General features: G+C 46.8%; 13 protein-coding genes across 13 annotated transcripts, besides 25 other annotated features; 12 read left to right on the forward strand and 1 right to left on the reverse strand. All coding sequences in view use genetic code 2, as the record gives it.

The window, feature by feature from the left end:
• Positions 1 to 69, forward strand: a tRNA (tRNA-Phe).
• Positions 70 to 1,017, forward strand: an rRNA (s-rRNA).
• Positions 1,018 to 1,089, forward strand: a tRNA (tRNA-Val).
• Positions 1,090 to 2,766, forward strand: an rRNA (l-rRNA).
• Positions 2,767 to 2,840, forward strand: a tRNA (tRNA-Leu).
• Positions 2,841 to 3,815, forward strand: ND1 (NADH dehydrogenase subunit 1). Its single transcript has one exon. It carries the CDS (start codon positions 2,841 to 2,843, stop codon positions 3,813 to 3,815), a length of 975 nt encoding a protein of 324 aa, YP_002286775.1.
• A 6-nt stretch (positions 3,816 to 3,821) lies between these two features.
• Positions 3,822 to 3,889, forward strand: a tRNA (tRNA-Ile).
• Positions 3,889 to 3,959, reverse strand: a tRNA (tRNA-Gln).
• Positions 3,959 to 4,027, forward strand: a tRNA (tRNA-Met).
• On the forward strand, positions 4,028 to 5,072 carry ND2 (NADH dehydrogenase subunit 2). Its single transcript has one exon. A coding segment is annotated over exon 1 (1,045 nt).
• Positions 5,073 to 5,145, forward strand: a tRNA (tRNA-Trp).
• A 3-nt stretch (positions 5,146 to 5,148) lies between these two features.
• Positions 5,149 to 5,217, reverse strand: a tRNA (tRNA-Ala).
• A 1-nt stretch (position 5,218) lies between these two features.
• Positions 5,219 to 5,291, reverse strand: a tRNA (tRNA-Asn).
• Positions 5,292 to 5,329: 38 nt separating this feature from the next.
• Positions 5,330 to 5,394, reverse strand: a tRNA (tRNA-Cys).
• Position 5,395: 1 nt separating this feature from the next.
• Positions 5,396 to 5,465, reverse strand: a tRNA (tRNA-Tyr).
• Position 5,466: 1 nt separating this feature from the next.
• Positions 5,467 to 7,023, forward strand: COX1 (cytochrome c oxidase subunit I). Its single transcript has one exon. The coding sequence runs from the start codon at positions 5,467 to 5,469 to the stop codon at positions 7,021 to 7,023; it is 1,557 nt and encodes a 518-aa protein (YP_002286777.1).
• A 1-nt stretch (position 7,024) lies between these two features.
• Positions 7,025 to 7,095, reverse strand: a tRNA (tRNA-Ser).
• A 2-nt stretch (positions 7,096 to 7,097) lies between these two features.
• Positions 7,098 to 7,168, forward strand: a tRNA (tRNA-Asp).
• Positions 7,169 to 7,177: 9 nt separating this feature from the next.
• COX2 (cytochrome c oxidase subunit II) lies at positions 7,178 to 7,868 on the forward strand. The gene has a single exon. A coding segment is annotated over exon 1 (691 nt).
• Positions 7,869 to 7,941, forward strand: a tRNA (tRNA-Lys).
• A 1-nt stretch (position 7,942) lies between these two features.
• On the forward strand, positions 7,943 to 8,110 carry ATP8 (ATP synthase F0 subunit 8). The gene has a single exon. It carries the CDS (start codon positions 7,943 to 7,945, stop codon positions 8,108 to 8,110), a length of 168 nt encoding a protein of 55 aa, YP_002286779.1.
• On the forward strand, positions 8,101 to 8,783 carry ATP6 (ATP synthase F0 subunit 6). The gene has a single exon. A coding segment is annotated over exon 1 (683 nt).
• On the forward strand, positions 8,784 to 9,568 carry COX3 (cytochrome c oxidase subunit III). The gene has a single exon. A coding segment is annotated over exon 1 (785 nt).
• Positions 9,569 to 9,640, forward strand: a tRNA (tRNA-Gly).
• On the forward strand, positions 9,641 to 9,989 carry ND3 (NADH dehydrogenase subunit 3). Its single transcript has one exon. A coding segment is annotated over exon 1 (349 nt).
• Positions 9,990 to 10,058, forward strand: a tRNA (tRNA-Arg).
• On the forward strand, positions 10,059 to 10,355 carry ND4L (NADH dehydrogenase subunit 4L). Its single transcript has one exon. The coding sequence runs from the start codon at positions 10,059 to 10,061 to the stop codon at positions 10,353 to 10,355; it is 297 nt and encodes a 98-aa protein (YP_002286783.1).
• On the forward strand, positions 10,349 to 11,734 carry ND4 (NADH dehydrogenase subunit 4). The gene has a single exon. The coding sequence runs from the start codon at positions 10,349 to 10,351 to the stop codon at positions 11,732 to 11,734; it is 1,386 nt and encodes a 461-aa protein (YP_002286784.1).
• A 118-nt stretch (positions 11,735 to 11,852) lies between these two features.
• Positions 11,853 to 11,922, forward strand: a tRNA (tRNA-His).
• Positions 11,923 to 11,991, forward strand: a tRNA (tRNA-Ser).
• Positions 11,992 to 12,000: 9 nt separating this feature from the next.
• Positions 12,001 to 12,073, forward strand: a tRNA (tRNA-Leu).
• Positions 12,074 to 13,915, forward strand: ND5 (NADH dehydrogenase subunit 5). The gene has a single exon. It carries the CDS (start codon positions 12,074 to 12,076, stop codon positions 13,913 to 13,915), a length of 1,842 nt encoding a protein of 613 aa, YP_002286785.1.
• On the reverse strand, positions 13,912 to 14,433 carry ND6 (NADH dehydrogenase subunit 6). Its single transcript has one exon. It carries the CDS (start codon positions 14,431 to 14,433, stop codon positions 13,912 to 13,914), a length of 522 nt encoding a protein of 173 aa, YP_002286786.1.
• Positions 14,434 to 14,502, reverse strand: a tRNA (tRNA-Glu).
• Positions 14,503 to 14,505: 3 nt separating this feature from the next.
• CYTB (cytochrome b) lies at positions 14,506 to 15,645 on the forward strand. Its single transcript has one exon. The coding sequence runs from the start codon at positions 14,506 to 14,508 to the stop codon at positions 15,643 to 15,645; it is 1,140 nt and encodes a 379-aa protein (YP_002286787.1).
• Positions 15,646 to 15,718, forward strand: a tRNA (tRNA-Thr).
• Positions 15,718 to 15,787, reverse strand: a tRNA (tRNA-Pro).
• Positions 15,788 to 16,646: a D loop (control region).

Consider the following 16,646-nt stretch of genomic DNA (forward strand, 5'->3'; position numbering starts at 1 on the left):
GCTAGTGTAGCTTAACGTAAAGCATAACACTGAAGATGTTAAGACGAACCCTACAAAGTTCCACGGGCACAAAAGCTTGGTCCTGACTTTACTATCAACTTTAGCAACACTTACACATGCAAGTATCCGCACCCCAGTGAAAATGCCCCCGCCTTCCTCAAGAAAAAAAGGAGCTGGTATCAGGCACGCATAGCAGCCCACGACACCTTGCTCAGCCACACCCCCAAGGGATCTCAGCAGTGATAAACATTAAGCAATAAGTGTAAACTTGACTTAGTTAAAGCTAAAAGGGCCGGTTAAACTCGTGCCAGCCACCGCGGTTATACGAGAGGCCCAAGTTGACAGTCTTCGGCGTAAAGCGTGGTTAAAGATAAACTAAACTAAGGCTAAACTTCCCCAAAGCTGTCATACGCACCCGGGAGCATGAGACCCAACCACGAAAGTGGCCTTAACACCCCCCCCCCCTTGAACCCACGAAAGCTATGAGACAAACTGGGATTAGATACCCCACTATGCTCAGCCATAAACTTCGATAGAAATCTACAATCTCTATCCGCCTGGGAACTACGAGCATGAGCTTAAAACCCAAAGGACTTGGCGGTGCTTTAGACCCCCCTAGAGGAGCCTGTTCTAGAACCGATAACCCCCGTTTGACCTCACCTTTTCTTGTCCACCCCGCCTATATACCGCCGTCGTCAGCATACCCTGTGAAGGAAACATAGTAAGCAAAACTGGTAAAACCCAAAACGCCAGGTCGAGGTGTAGCGCACGAAAAGGAAAGAAATGGGCTACATTTCCTCCCCCAGGAAATACGAATTGTGCCATGAAACAACACATGAAGGAGGATTTAGCAGTAAGCAGAAAACAGAGCGTTCCGCTGAACCTGGCCCTGAAGCGCGCACACACCGCCCGTCACTCTCCCCAAGTCTACAAACATTGATAATTAAAACCCTACAAAGACAAAGGGGAGGCAAGTCGTAACATGGTAAGTGTACCGGAAGGTGCACTTGGAAAAACCAGAGTGTAGCTAAGACAGAAAAGCATCTCCCTTACACCGAGAAGTCACCTGTGCAAATCAGGTCACGCTGAGACCCAACAGCTAGCCTCCCCTCTAAAAAAACATAAACCTATTCTTCACCCCCACCAAACCCTTCAACCAAACCATTTTTCCCCCTAAGTAAAGGCGATAAAAAAGGGCAAACCGAGAGCTACAAAAACAGTACCGTAAGGGAATGCTGAAAGAGAAATGAAAAAATCAGTAAAGTAATAAGAAGCAGAGACTAGCCCTCGTACCTTTTGCATCATGATTTAGCAAGTCCCATCCAAGCAAAAAGACTTTTAGTTTGCTCCCCCGAAACTAGACGAGCTACTCCAAGGCAGCCTAACAAATAGGGCCAACCCATCTCTGTGGCAAAAGAGTGGGAAGACCTTCGAGTAGAGGTGACAGACCTACCGAGCCTAGTAATAGCTGGTTGCCTGAGAACTAAATTAAAGTTTAGCCTTTACTTATCTCCCACCCCCAACGGACAGCCCAATAAAGCCCCGGCCCCGAGATTCCAAAAGAGTTATTCAAAAGGGGTACAGCCCTTTTGAACAAAGATACAACTTTACCGAGCGGATAACAATCATACACACCCAGGTAAGTGCCAAGGTGGGCCTAAAAGCAGCCACCCTAAAGAAAGCGTTAAAGCTCCAACACACCCCACACCCCCAATCCTGACAACAAAATTGTATTCCCCCAACACTACCAGGCCTTCCTATGTTAATAGAAAAGATTATGCTAAAATGAGTAATAAGAGAATACATTTCTCTCCCCGCACATGTGTAAGCCGGATCGGACCCCCCACCGGCAATTAACGGCCCCAAACCAAGAGGGTATTAAGACCAAAACAGACAACAAGAAAACCCCCTAAATACTCCCCGTTACCCTCACACCAGCGTGCCCCCCAGGAAAGACTAAAAAGGGAAGAAGGAACTCGGCAAATACTACAAAGCCTCGCCTGTTTACCAAAAACATCGCCTCTTGACCAACTCATAATAAGAGGTCCCGCCTGCCCTGTGACTTAAATTTTAACGGCCGCGGTATCTTGACCGTGCAAAGGTAGCGTAATCACTTGTCTTTTAAATGAAGACCTGTATGAATGGCAAAACGAGGGCTTAACTGTCTCCTTCCTCCAGTCAATGAAATTGATCTCCCCGTGCAGAAGCGGGGATGCTAACATAAGACGAGAAGACCCTATGGAGCTTTAGACGTACTGACAGATCACGTAAAGCCTTCTTAATTAAAAGATAAAACCGACCGACCCCTGTCACGATGTCTTTGGTTGGGGCGACCCCGGGGAAATAAAAAACCCCCGAACGGAATGAAGGCACCTCAGCTTCATGGACAAGAGCCGCAGCTCACAAAATCAGAACCTCTGACCTAAAGATCCGATACAATCGATCAACGGACCGAGTTACCCTAGGGATAACAGCGCAATCCCCTTTCAGAGCCCCTATCGACAAGGGGGTTTACGACCTCGATGTTGGATCAGGACATCCTAATGGTGCAGCCGCTATTAAGGGCTCGTTTGTTCAACGATTAAAGTCCTACGTGATCTGAGTTCAGACCGGAGTAATCCAGGTCAGTTTCTATCTATAAAGTGCTTTCTTCCAGTACGAAAGGACCGAAGAAAAGAGGCCCATGCTTAAAGTAAACCTTACCCCCACCTAATGAAAACAACTTAATTAGGCAAAAGGAGCCTCCCCCTGCCAAAGATAATAGCTGTCTAGGTGGCAGACTCCGGCCAATGCAGAAGACCTAAGCCCTTCTTACAGGGGTTCAACTCCCCTCCCAGACCATGGTACTGCTTCTCCTAAACACCATCATTAATCCTTTAATACTTATCATCTTCATCATACTAGCCGTCGCTCTCCTGACACTCCTAGAACGAAAAGTACTAGGCTACATACAACTCCGCAAAGGCCCAAATGTTGTCGGCCCCTATGGCCTTCTCCAACCATTCGCTGACGGTCTCAAACTTCTAATTAAAGAACCAATCCGCCCATCTACCGCCTCCCCTCTCTTGTTCCTCTTCACCCCCATTCTAGCTTTCACCCTGGCCTTAACACTATGAGCCCCCCTTCCACTCCCCTCCCCACTAGCCGACTTAAACCTCGGCATCCTATTTATCCTAGCCCTCTCAAGCCTAACAGTTTACTCCATCCTAGGCTCAGGATGAGCATCAAATTCAAAATATGCCCTAATTGGAGCCTTGCGCGCCGTAGCCCAAACCATTTCCTACGAAGTAAGTCTTGGCCTAATTTTACTTAGCACCATTCTTCTTGCAGGGGGTTTTACCCTACAAACATTTAACACCGCACAAGAACAAACCTGACTTATTCTTCCCGCATTACCCCTTGCCGCCATATGATACGTATCTACCCTAGCCGAAACAAACCGAGCCCCCTTTGACCTAACAGAAGGAGAATCTGAACTAGTTTCAGGCTTCAACGTAGAATATGCAGGAGGCCCCTTCGCCCTCTTTTTCTTGGCCGAATACGCCAACATTATCTTAATAAACACCCTCTCTGCCACACTTTTCCTGGGAACACCCTTCAACCACACCCTCCCAGAACTAGCTTCCTTTAGCATTATAACCAAAACCGCCTTCCTCGTGGCAATTTTTCTTTGAGTCCGGGCCTCTTACCCACGATTTCGGTACGACCAACTCATACACCTAACCTGAAAAAACTTCCTTCCCATCACCCTCGCCTTCGTCATCTGACACCTGTCCTTACCCCTAGCCCTTTCAAGCCTCCCTCCCCAATTATAAATCACAGGACTCGTGCCTGAAAAAGGACTACTTTGATAGAGTAAATAATGTGGGTTAAACCCCCTCCGAATCCTTAGAAAGAAGGGACTTGAACCCAACCTAAAGAGATCAAAACTCTTAGTGCTCCCACTACACCACTTCCTAGTAAAGTCAGCTAAACAAGCTTTCAGGCCCATACCCTGAACATGATGGTTAAAATCCCTCCTTCACTAATGGCTCCCTTTGTTTACTCCACCCTTATCATTAGTCTTGGTCTCGGCACAGCCATAACCTTCGCCAGCACCCACTGATACCTCGCCTGAATAGGCATCGAAATCAATACACTAGCCATTATCCCCCTAATAACCCAAAACCACAACCCTCGAGCAATTGAAGCCACCACCAAATACTTTTTTGCACAAGCCACCGCTTCAGCAACACTGCTATTCGCCGCTGTCTCAAATGCATTCTTGACCGGGGGATGAGACATTCTTCAAATCAACCACCCCCTAACTTCCACACTCACCACCCTAGCTCTAGCTATAAAAATCGGTCTCGCCCCCCTCCACAGCTGAATGCCAGAAGTAATACAAGGCTTAAGCCTACTTACCGGCCTTATCCTTTCCACTTGGCAAAAACTTGCCCCCTTTTGCCTCATTTACCAAATTCAGCCAGACAACCCCAATGTTTTCATTACCTTAGGCCTCTTATCTGTGATCGTGGGCGGCTGAGGGGGTTTCAACCAAGTCCAACTCCGAAAAATTCTTGCATACTCATCAATCGCCCATCTGGGCTGAATAATTCTCATTCTCCCATTCTCACCCCCTCTCACCTTACTTACCCTTTTTACTTACCTAATAATGACCTTTTCACTTTTTTCCTCCTTCATACTAGTTCGCACCACACATATTAACTCTTTATCCATCTCCTGAGCCAAAATCCCAACTCTTACTGCTTCTGTCCCCCTCATCCTCTTATCCCTGGGAGGTCTACCACCCCTAACAGGATTCTTACCAAAATGACTTATCCTCCAAGAGTTAACCAAACAAGACCTGGCCCCAATTGCCACTCTCGCTGCCCTTTCATCCCTCTTCAGCCTTTATTTTTATCTCCGACTATCATACACAATAACACTCACTATGCCCCCAAACAACCCCGCCGGAACACTCCCCTGACGACTTAACCCCCAACACAACACCCTCCCCCTGGCTTTAACCACCACCACAACAATTTTCCTTCTCCCTGCCACCCCAACCATTCTGGCTCTTTTCACTTTCTAGGGGCTTAGGATCATACCTTAGACCAAGGGCCTTCAAAGCCCTAAGTGGGGGTGAAAATCCCCCAGCCCCTGAACTAAGACTTACGGGACACTAACCCACATCTTCTATTTGCAAAACAGACACTTTAATTAAGCTAAAGCCTTTCTAGACAGGAAGGCCTCGATCCTACAAACTCTTAGTTAACAGCTAAGCGCCCAAACCAGAGAGCATCTGTCTAACTTTTCCTCGCCTAGCTGAAGCAAAATAGGCGAGGAAAAGCCCCGGCAGGGTCTAACCTGCTTCTTCGGATTTGCAATCTGATGTGATAACACCTCGGAGCTTTGGCAAGAGGAGGAGTTGAGCCTCCGTTCATGGGTCTACAATCCACCGCTTAACACTCAGCCATCTTACCTGTGGCAACCACACGTTGACTCTTTTCAACTAACCATAAAGACATCGGCACCCTTTATCTAGTATTTGGCGCTTGGGCCGGTATAGTGGGAACAGCCTTAAGCCTCTTAATTCGGGCCGAACTAAGTCAACCGGGCACCCTCCTGGGTGACGACCAAATCTACAATGTGATCGTCACAGCTCATGCCTTTGTAATAATTTTTTTTATAGTTATACCCATCATAATTGGCGGCTTTGGTAACTGACTAATCCCACTAATAATTGGCGCCCCTGACATAGCCTTTCCCCGAATAAACAACATAAGCTTTTGACTCCTTCCCCCCTCATTTCTTCTTCTCCTAGCATCCTCTGGGGTTGAAGCAGGGGCTGGAACAGGGTGAACTGTTTATCCCCCTCTTGCAGGCAATTTAGCGCATGCTGGACCCTCCGTGGACTTGACTATTTTTTCACTCCATCTGGCCGGTATTTCCTCCATTCTGGGGGCAATCAACTTTATTACCACTATAATTAACATAAAACCTCCCGCAGCATCTCAATACCAGACACCCCTGTTTGTCTGAGCAGTTCTAATTACAGCTGTACTCCTACTTCTTTCCCTCCCCGTCCTTGCCGCAGGTATTACCATACTTCTAACAGATCGAAATCTTAACACCACCTTTTTCGACCCGGCAGGTGGGGGAGATCCAATCCTCTACCAACACCTGTTCTGATTCTTTGGACACCCAGAAGTGTACATTCTAATTCTACCGGGCTTTGGAATAATCTCACACATTGTAGCCTACTACGCCGGTAAAAAAGAGCCTTTTGGTTATATGGGAATAGTGTGGGCCATAATGGCCATTGGACTCCTAGGCTTTATCGTCTGAGCTCACCACATGTTCACAGTCGGAATAGACGTTGACACTCGCGCTTACTTCACATCCGCCACAATAATTATTGCCATCCCCACCGGAGTTAAAGTTTTTAGCTGATTAGCAACCCTTCACGGCGGAGCCCTAAAATGAGAAACCCCCCTCCTCTGAGCTCTCGGTTTTATCTTCCTTTTTACAGTAGGAGGACTAACGGGAATTGTCTTGGCAAACTCATCCCTAGATATTGTCCTTCACGACACCTATTACGTAGTAGCCCACTTTCACTATGTCCTTTCAATGGGGGCTGTCTTTGCCATTGTCGCAGGATTTGTACACTGATTTCCACTGTTCTCTGGCTACTCCCTTCACAGCGCCTGAACAAAAATCCACTTCGGGATTATATTTGTTGGGGTCAATCTTACCTTCTTCCCACAGCACTTCCTTGGGCTAGCAGGCATGCCACGACGATACTCTGACTACCCAGACGCTTACACACTATGAAATACAATTTCTTCGATTGGCTCACTAATTTCTCTCGTGGCAGTGATTGTATTCCTCTTCATTATTTGAGAGGCCTTCACAGCAAAACGTGAAGTCCTTTCAGCCCACCTGGTTACAACCAACGTTGAATGACTTCACGGATGCCCACCCCCCTACCACACATTTGAAGAGCCTGCATTCGTACAAGTACAACACACCGCCAAATAACCGAGAAAGGAAGGAATTGAACCCCCGTAAGCTGGTTTCAAGCCAGCCACATAGCCATTCTGCCACTTTCTTATAAGACACTAGTAAAGTATTATTACACTGCCTTGTCAAGGCAAAATCGTGGGTTAAACCCCCGCGTGTCTTGCCTAAATTAATGGCACATCCCTCCCAACTAGGTTTTCAAGATGCAGCTTCACCCGTTATAGAAGAACTCCTTCACTTCCACGATCACACCCTTATAATTGTGTTTCTCATCAGCACCCTAGTTCTTTACATTATTGTAGCCATAGTGACTACAAAACTAACAGACAAACTCATTCTGGACTCCCAAGTAATCGAAATTATTTGAACCCTCCTCCCAGCAATAATCCTGATCCTCATCGCCCTTCCATCTCTCCGCATTCTTTACCTAATAGATGAGATCAACGACCCCCACTTAACAATTAAGGCAATAGGTCATCAATGATACTGAAGCTATGAGTATACAGACTATGAAGACTTAGGCTTCGACTCTTATATAATTCCAACACAAGACCTTGCCCCTGGCCAATTTCGACTCTTAGAAACAGATCACCGTATGGTGGTCCCCCTGAATTCCCCCACCCGCATCCTAATTTCTGCTGACGATGTTCTCCACTCCTGGGCAGTCCCATCCCTCGGGATTAAAATAGATGCAGTCCCAGGGCGATTAAACCAAACAGCCTTTATCACCTCACGTCCCGGGGTATTTTTTGGTCAGTGCTCAGAAATTTGCGGAGCCAACCACAGCTTTATACCCATTGTAGTCGAAGCAGTACCCCTCGAACACTTTGAAAACTGATCCTCAATAATGCTCCAAGATACTTCGCTAAGAAGCTAAACAGGGTCTAGCGTTAGCCTTTTAAGCTAAAAATGGTGCCTCCCAACCACCCCTAGCGAAATGCCCCAGTTAATCCCCTCCCCTTGACTCGCATACCTATTATTTTCCTGAGTGGTCTTCTCAGTAGTTGTTCTTCCAAAAGTATCAACCCACGTCTTTCCAGAAGCCCCGGCCCCCCAGACTAAACAAGCACCACAAACAGAGCCCTGAAACTGACTATGACACTAAGCCTATTCAACCAGTTCCTAAGCCCCTCACTCATATGAACCCCCCTGGCAGCCATTGCCCTGGCCCTACCCTGAGCCCTCTTTCCACGCCAAACAGCCCGCTGGGTCAACAACCGACTTCTCTCCCTCCAAAGCTGATTCCTAGGCCAATTTACACAACAAATTTTCTTGCCTATTAACAACCCCGGGCACAAATGAGCACTACTCTTAGCCTCTTTAATGCTCTTTTTAATTACACTAAACACAACAGGCCTCCTACCATACACCTTTACCCCCACCACACAACTATCTATAAACATGGGCTTTGCTATCCCGCTCTGACTGGCCACTGTAATCCTCGGCCTATGAACCCAACCTACCCAAGCCCTTGGCCACCTTCTGCCCGAAGGGACACCCACTCCGCTCATCCCTGTCTTAATTATCATTGAAACAATCAGCCTATTTATCCGCCCCATTGCTCTCGGGGTTCGACTCACCGCCAATTTAACCGCAGGCCACCTCCTGATCCAATTAATTTCCTCCGCAACTTCCGTCCTCCTTTCAATCCTACCTGCAGTAGCAACTTTTACTATTACCCTCCTGTTCCTCCTCACCCTTTTAGAAGTGGCAGTAGCCATAATCCAAGCATATGTTTTCGTCCTCCTCTTAAGCCTTTACCTACAAGAAAACGTCTAATGGCCCATCAAGCACACGCATACCACATAGTAGACCCAAGCCCCTGACCCCTGACGGGCGCAGTTTCCGCCCTTCTTATAACATCCGGCCTAGCCATCTGAATACACTTTCACTCTACAACCCTGATATCTCTGGGCCTAGTTCTTTTACTACTCACAATGTACCAATGATGACGAGATATCATCCGAGAGGGGACATTTCAAGGACATCACACTCCCCCCGTCCAAAAAGGCCTTCGATACGGCATAATCCTTTTCATTACTTCCGAAGTATTCTTTTTCCTGGGATTTTTTTGAGCTTTCTACCACTCAAGCCTAGCCCCTACTCCCGAACTAGGCGGCTGCTGACCCCCAACCGGAATTACCACGCTCAATCCCTTCGAAGTCCCCCTACTCAACACAGCAGTACTCCTGGCCTCCGGTGTTACAGTCACCTGGGCCCACCACAGCATTATAGAAGGCCAACGAAAACAAGCCCTTCAATCACTTACCCTCACTATCCTCCTGGGATTCTACTTTACAGCCCTCCAAGCAATAGAGTACTACGAAGCCCCATTTACAATTGCTGACGGGGTATACGGCTCAACTTTCTTTGTTGCAACCGGCTTCCACGGCCTCCATGTAATTATTGGCTCAACCTTTCTAACAGTCTGCCTTCTACGACAGATACTTCACCACTTCACATCAGAGCACCACTTCGGCTTCGAAGCCGCAGCCTGATATTGACACTTCGTCGACGTCGTATGACTCTTCTTATACATCTCCATTTACTGATGAGGCTCTTAATCTTTCTAGTACAGACGCCAGTATAAGTGACTTCCAATCACACGGCCTTGGTTAAAATCCAAGGAAAGATAATGAACCTAGTGGTAACTACCTTTTCAATTTCTCTCCTTTTATCCCTTCTTTTAGCAACTATCGCCTTCTGACTACCCCTAATAACCCCCGACCACGAAAAACTCTCACCCTATGAATGCGGCTTTGACCCCCTGGGGTCAGCACGATTGCCATTCTCCATTCGATTTTTCCTGGTCGCAATCCTATTCCTCCTCTTTGACCTAGAAATTGCCCTCTTACTCCCCCTTCCCTGGGGGGATCAACTCACCAACCCACACCTCACCTTTATCTGCGCGACCATCCTACTCGTTCTCCTCACCCTCGGCTTAATATATGAGTGAGCCCAAGGAGGCCTAGAATGAGCAGAATAGGCTCTTAGTTTAATTAAAACATTTGATTTCGGCTCAAAAACTTATGGTTCAACCCCATAACTGCCTGATGACCCCCGCCCATTTTGCATTCTCATCGGCCTTTATGCTAGGCCTAGCCGGTCTTGCCTTTCACCGAACTCACTTCCTCTCAGCCCTCCTATGCTTAGAAGGACTTATACTTTCATTATTTATTGCACTATCCCTATGGGCCCTTCAATTTGACACAATAAACTCTGCAGCCCTACCAATAATCCTACTAGCCTTTTCTGCCTGCGAGGCCGGCGCAGGCTTAGCACTCTTAGTAGCCACCACTCGAACCCACAGCAACAACCGACTTCAAAACCTAAGCCTCCTCCAATGCTAAAAATTCTTCTCCCCTCAATCCTCTTGCTCCCCGCCGTATGACTAACACCTAAAAAATACCTTTGAACCACCTCTCTCTTCTATAGCCTAGTAATTGCAAGCACTAGCCTACTCTGACTAGCATTGCCTGCCGAAATCGGCTGATCTTTCCTAAGCTGCTTTATAGCCTCCGACCCAATCTCCACCCCCCTCCTTGTCCTCACCTGTTGACTACTCCCCCTTATAATTCTCGCTAGCCAAAACCACCTTATGCTCGAACCAATTAATCGCCAACGAATCTTCATCTCTCTCCTTATCTCCCTCCAAATCTTCTTAATCCTTGCTTTCAGTGCTACTGAGCTAATTATATTTTATGTTATGTTTGAAGCTACCCTCATTCCCACTCTAATCATCATCACCCGCTGAGGAAACCAGATAGAGCGCTTAAACGCAGGGACCTACTTTCTTTTTTATACTCTAGCAGGCTCCCTCCCTCTCCTAATTGCCCTCCTCCTACTACAAAATTCAGCAGGCACTCTCTCCTTTTTTACCCTCCCCTACCTGCCCCCCACCTACTCAACCCTCTGGGCCCACAAAATCTGATGGGTGGCCTGTCTCCTGGCATTCTTAGTTAAAATACCCCTCTATGGGGCCCATCTATGACTCCCTAAGGCCCACGTTGAGGCCCCTATCGCCGGCTCAATAGTCCTTGCCGCCGTTCTCCTGAAACTAGGCGGATACGGAATAATGCGCATTCTTGTCATCCTAGACCCCCTTACCAAAGAATTAAACTACCCCTTTATTATCCTAGCACTCTGGGGGGTAATTATAACTGGGTCAATTTGTTTACGACAAACCGACCTAAAAGCCCTCATTGCCTACTCTTCTGTGAGCCACATGGGCCTGGTAGCAGCAGCCATTTTAATCCAAACCCCCTGGGCCCTCACAGGGGCTTTAATTCTCATAATTGCACACGGCTTAACATCTTCGGCTCTCTTTTGTCTTGCCAACACCAACTATGAGCGCTCCCACAGCCGAACTATAATTTTAGCCCGAGGATTGCAAACACTTTTACCTCTAACAGCCATTTGATGATTCACTGCCACCCTAGCCAACCTTGCATTACCACCCCTACCAAACCTCATGGGTGAGCTGATAATTATCACATCTTTGTTTAACTGATCCACATGAACACTAATTCTGACAGGCTTGGGAACACTGATCACCGCAGGCTATTCCCTCTACATATTCCTTACAACCCAACGTGGCCCACTTCCCAACCACCTAATCTCCCTTGACCCATCCCACTCTCGAGAGCACCTTCTCCTTACACTCCACCTTCTCCCCCTCCTACTACTTGTTCTCAAGCCAGAACTGCTCTGGGGCTGAAACGCTTGCAGATATAATTTGAAAAAATACTAGATGTCCTTCTAAAAAAAGAGGTTACACCCCCTTACCTGCCAAACCCCAACAACAACCCTCTAATAACCCTGAGACTGCTCCAAATAATGGCACGCCCGTAGACATAGTTTAAACTAAAATACTAGATTGTGATTCCAGAGAAAGAGGTTAAAATCCCCTTGTCCACCGAGAGAGGCTCGACAGCAACGACGACTGCTAATCTATCGCGACCCTGGTTGAACCCCAGGGCTCACTCGACTAATACAGCTCCTAAAGGATAATAGCTCATCCGTTGGTCTTAGGAACCAAAAACTCTTGGTGCAACTCCAAGTAGAAGCTATGCCCTCAACTGCTCTCTTCCTGCCTTCCTGCATAATACTCATTTTCTTTGTCTTACTATATCCCGTACTAACCACTTTCAACCCCGACCCCCTCTCCCCTAACTGAGCCCTGTCAAAAACTAAAACCGCTATCAAACTAGCCTTCTTCATCAGCCTTTTTCCCCTCTTCCTACTCTTCGACCAAGGGACAGAAACTACCATCACAACCTGATCTTGAACAAACACACTAACCTTTGACATCAACATCAGCTTTAAATTCGACACCTACTCTTGCATCTTCACCCCTGTCGCCCTCTATGTAACCTGATCCATCCTAGAATTCGCATCCTGATACATACACTCCGACCCCAAAATGAACCGATTTTTCAAATACCTTCTAGTCTTTCTAATTGCAATAATTATCCTCGTCACAGCCAACAACATGTTCCAACTATTCATCGGATGAGAAGGCGTCGGAATTATATCCTTTCTCTTAATCGGCTGATGGTACGGACGGGCCGACGCCAACACAGCTGCCCTTCAAGCAGTCCTATACAATCGCATCGGAGACATTGGCCTTATCCTAATAATAGCATGAACAGCAACCCGCCTAAACTCCTGAGACCTCCAGCAACTATTCTCCCTCTCCGACAATTACAACCTCACCCTCCCCCTCTTAGGGCTTATCCTCGCCGCCACAGGAAAATCCGCTCAATTCGGCCTCCACCCTTGACTCCCCTCCGCCATAGAAGGCCCCACGCCGGTATCTGCCCTACTACACTCAAGCACCATGGTTGTAGCTGGGATCTTTCTACTTATTCGCCTAAGCCCCATACTAGAGAATAATAAAACAGCTTTAACCACCTGCCTATGCCTAGGAGCCCTTACCACCCTATTTACCGCAATCTGTGCCCTAACCCAAAATGATATCAAAAAAATCGTAGCTTTCTCCACTTCAAGCCAACTAGGCCTAATAATGGTCACCATCGGACTAAATCAACCGCAATTGGCCTTCCTCCACATCTGCACCCACGCCTTTTTTAAAGCAATACTCTTTCTCTGCTCCGGCTCTATCATCCACAGCCTGAACGACGAACAGGACATCCGTAAGATAGGGGGTATGCACCACCTAGCCCCCCTCACTTCTTCTTGCCTTACCATCGGGAGCCTAGCTTTAACAGGTACCCCCTTCCTAGCCGGCTTTTTCTCCAAAGACGCCATCATTGAGGCGCTAAACACATCCTACTTAAACGCCTGGGCCCTTATCCTTACACTTATCGCCACTTCCTTCACAGCAGTCTACAGCCTTCGAATCGTTTTCTTTGTTTCAATAGGCCACCCCCGCTTTAACCCACTTTCTCCCATCAACGAAAACAACCCCGCCGTCATTAACCCTATTAAACGCCTAGCCTGAGGAAGCATCGTAGCCGGTCTTTTAATTACCTCAAACACCCTACCCCTTAACACACCCCCCATAACCATACCCACCCCCCTGAAACTTGCAGCCTTAATCGTAACCCTTCTCGGTCTCTTCACCGCACTAGAACTTTCCACCCTCTCATCTAAACAGTTCAAACAATTTAAACAAACCCCCACCCTCCATCATTTCTCCAACATGCTAGGCTTTTTCCCACATATCATGCATCGCCTAATCCCCCAAACCAACCTGGTCCTGGGACAAGCCATTGCAACCCAAACAATTGACCAAACCTGACTAGAAAAATCTGGACCCAAAGCAACCTACTCCCTCAGCCTTCGCCCCATTACAACCACAAGCAACATCCAACAGGGAATAATCAAAACTTACTTATCCTTATTTTTCTTTACCTCCCTACTTGCCCTTGCCCTCTTTTTATTTTAAACGGCCCGAAGAGCGCCCCGACTTAACCCTCGAGTTAACTCTAAAACAACAAACAAAGTTAGTAACAACACCCAACCCCCTCCAATTAACAATCACCCCCCTGACGAATACATCAACGAAACTCCCCCCACATCCCCCCGAAGCACAGACAACTCCACCACCCCATCAAACCCCAACCAATCCTCTTCATACCAAAATTTTCCTATCAAACCCCACGCAACTCCCACACCTGCCACATACCCCACCATCAATCGCAATGTGGGCCAACTCCCCCACCCTTCCGGAAAAGGTTCAGCCGCTATGGCGGCTGAATAGGCAAAAACTACCAACATTCCCCCTAAATAGATTAAAAACAGAATTAGCGATAAAAAACAACCCCCGCTGCCAACTAATACACCACACCCTACACCCGCCACTACAACCAGCCCAAGAGCTGCAAAGTAGGGAGATGGGTTAGATGCAACTGCCACCAGCCCCAGTACTAATCCAAACAATAAGATGTACATCAAATAAGACATCATTCCTACTAAGACTTTAACTTAGACCAATGACTGGAAAAACCACCGTCGTTATTCAACTACAAGAACTTAATGGCCAACCTACGAAAAACCCACCCTCTCTTAAAAATTGCAAACGACATGCTAGTGGACCTCCCTGCACCCGTGAACATCTCAGCCTGATGAAACTTTGGCTCCCTTCTAGGACTTTGCCTTATTACCCAGATTTTAACCGGCCTATTTCTAGCAATACACTACACCTCTGACATCTCCATAGCATTTTCCTCCGTAGCCCACATTTGCCGAGATGTGAACTACGGCTGACTTATCCGAAATGTACACGCCAACGGAGCCTCCTTCTTTTTCATTTGCATTTACCTCCACATTGGACGAGGCCTGTACTACGGCTCTTACCTCTATAAAGAAACATGAAATATTGGCGTCATCCTCTTCCTACTTGTCATAATAACCGCCTTCGTCGGATATGTCCTCCCATGAGGACAAATATCTTTTTGAGGGGCTACTGTAATTACCAACCTCCTATCTGCCGTACCCTACGTAGGAAACACCCTCGTCCAATGAATTTGAGGGGGCTTTTCAGTAGACAATGCCACCCTAACCCGCTTCTTTGCCTTCCACTTCCTATTCCCCTTTGTCATTGCTGCCGCAACCCTAGTCCACCTTATTTTCCTCCACGAAACCGGCTCCAACAACCCCATTGGCTTAAACTCCGACGCCGACAAAATCCCCTTTCACCCCTACTTCACGTACAAAGACCTCCTGGGCTTCGTCTTCTTACTCACCGCACTAACGGCCCTATCCCTTTTCTCACCTAACCTCTTAGGAGACCCAGAAAACTTCACCCCAGCAAACCCACTCGTTACCCCTCCCCACATCAAGCCCGAATGATATTTTCTCTTTGCTTACGCTATCCTCCGCTCTATCCCCAACAAACTAGGAGGCGTCCTCGCCCTCTTGGCTTCCATCTTAGTGTTGATAGTTGTCCCCCTTCTACACACCTCTAAACAACAAAGCCTCACCTTCCGCCCCCTCACCCAAATTCTATTTTGACTTCTAGTCGCAGACGTAGTAATTCTTACATGAATCGGCGGCATACCCGTTGAACACCCATTCATCATCATCGGACAAGTCGCCTCCTTCCTGTACTTCTCCTTATTTCTACTCCTTGCCCCCTTTACAGCATGGATCGAGAACAAAATTCTTGGATGATAAGCACTAGTAGCTCAGCTTTCAGAGCGTCGGTCTTGTAAGCCGAAGGACGAGGGTTAAACTCCCCCCTACTGCTCAAAGAAGAAGGAATTTAACCTCCACCCCTAACTCCCAAAGCTAGGATTCTAATTTAAACTATTCTTTGTACCGGACTCTGCCCCCCTAAGTACATGTATGTATTATCCCCATTAATCTATTTTAACCATTTAAAGTAGTGTAACCCTACATTAATGAAAAATTCAAAATTGTAGGAATATAACCACATTATATACATCAAATAAATATGAAGGTAGACATAAACCACTTAACTTCAAATTCCATTAATCATGTTAAAAAGATGACGATATTGAATTGTCCTATCATAACTCTCATCAGTCTAGATATACCAGGACTCACCACCTCTGCAAGTAAGAGTCAAATGCAGTAAGAGACCACCATCAGTTGATTCCTTAATGTACACGTTTATTGATGGTCAAGGACAAAAATCGTGGGGGTAGCACACAGTGAACTATTCCTGGCATTTGGTTCCTATTTCAGGTCCATCAATTGAATACATTCCCCTAACATTTCCTGACGCTTGCATAAGTTAATGGTGGAATACATACTCCTCGTTACCCACCATGCCGAGCTTTCACTCTATAGGGCTACTGGTATTTTTTTTCTATTTCCTTTCACTTGACATTTCAGAGTGCATACAGAAATGTTATATTAAGGTTGAACATTTCCTTGCCCGGCGGAAAATGTATGAATGTAATTAAACTTTCATTTATGAATTGCATAACTGATATCAAGAGCATAAAGTATTATTTTTCCCCCTGACTTTCCTGTCAAGCGCCCCTCTCGGCTTTTGCGGGCCAAAACCCCCCCTCCCCCCTTAAACTCGTGAGATTCCATTGTGTCTGCAAACCCCCCGGAAACAGAGCAAATCTTACTAGTTTTATCCCTTTTCAAATTTTTGTTTACTTGTATTTGTGTGTGTTTGTAATATTTACAATATTACAAAT

Source organism: Xiphophorus maculatus, mitochondrion, assembly GCF_002775205.1.
Source record: "Xiphophorus maculatus mitochondrion, complete genome".
NCBI lineage: Eukaryota > Metazoa > Chordata > Actinopteri > Cyprinodontiformes > Poeciliidae > Xiphophorus > Xiphophorus maculatus.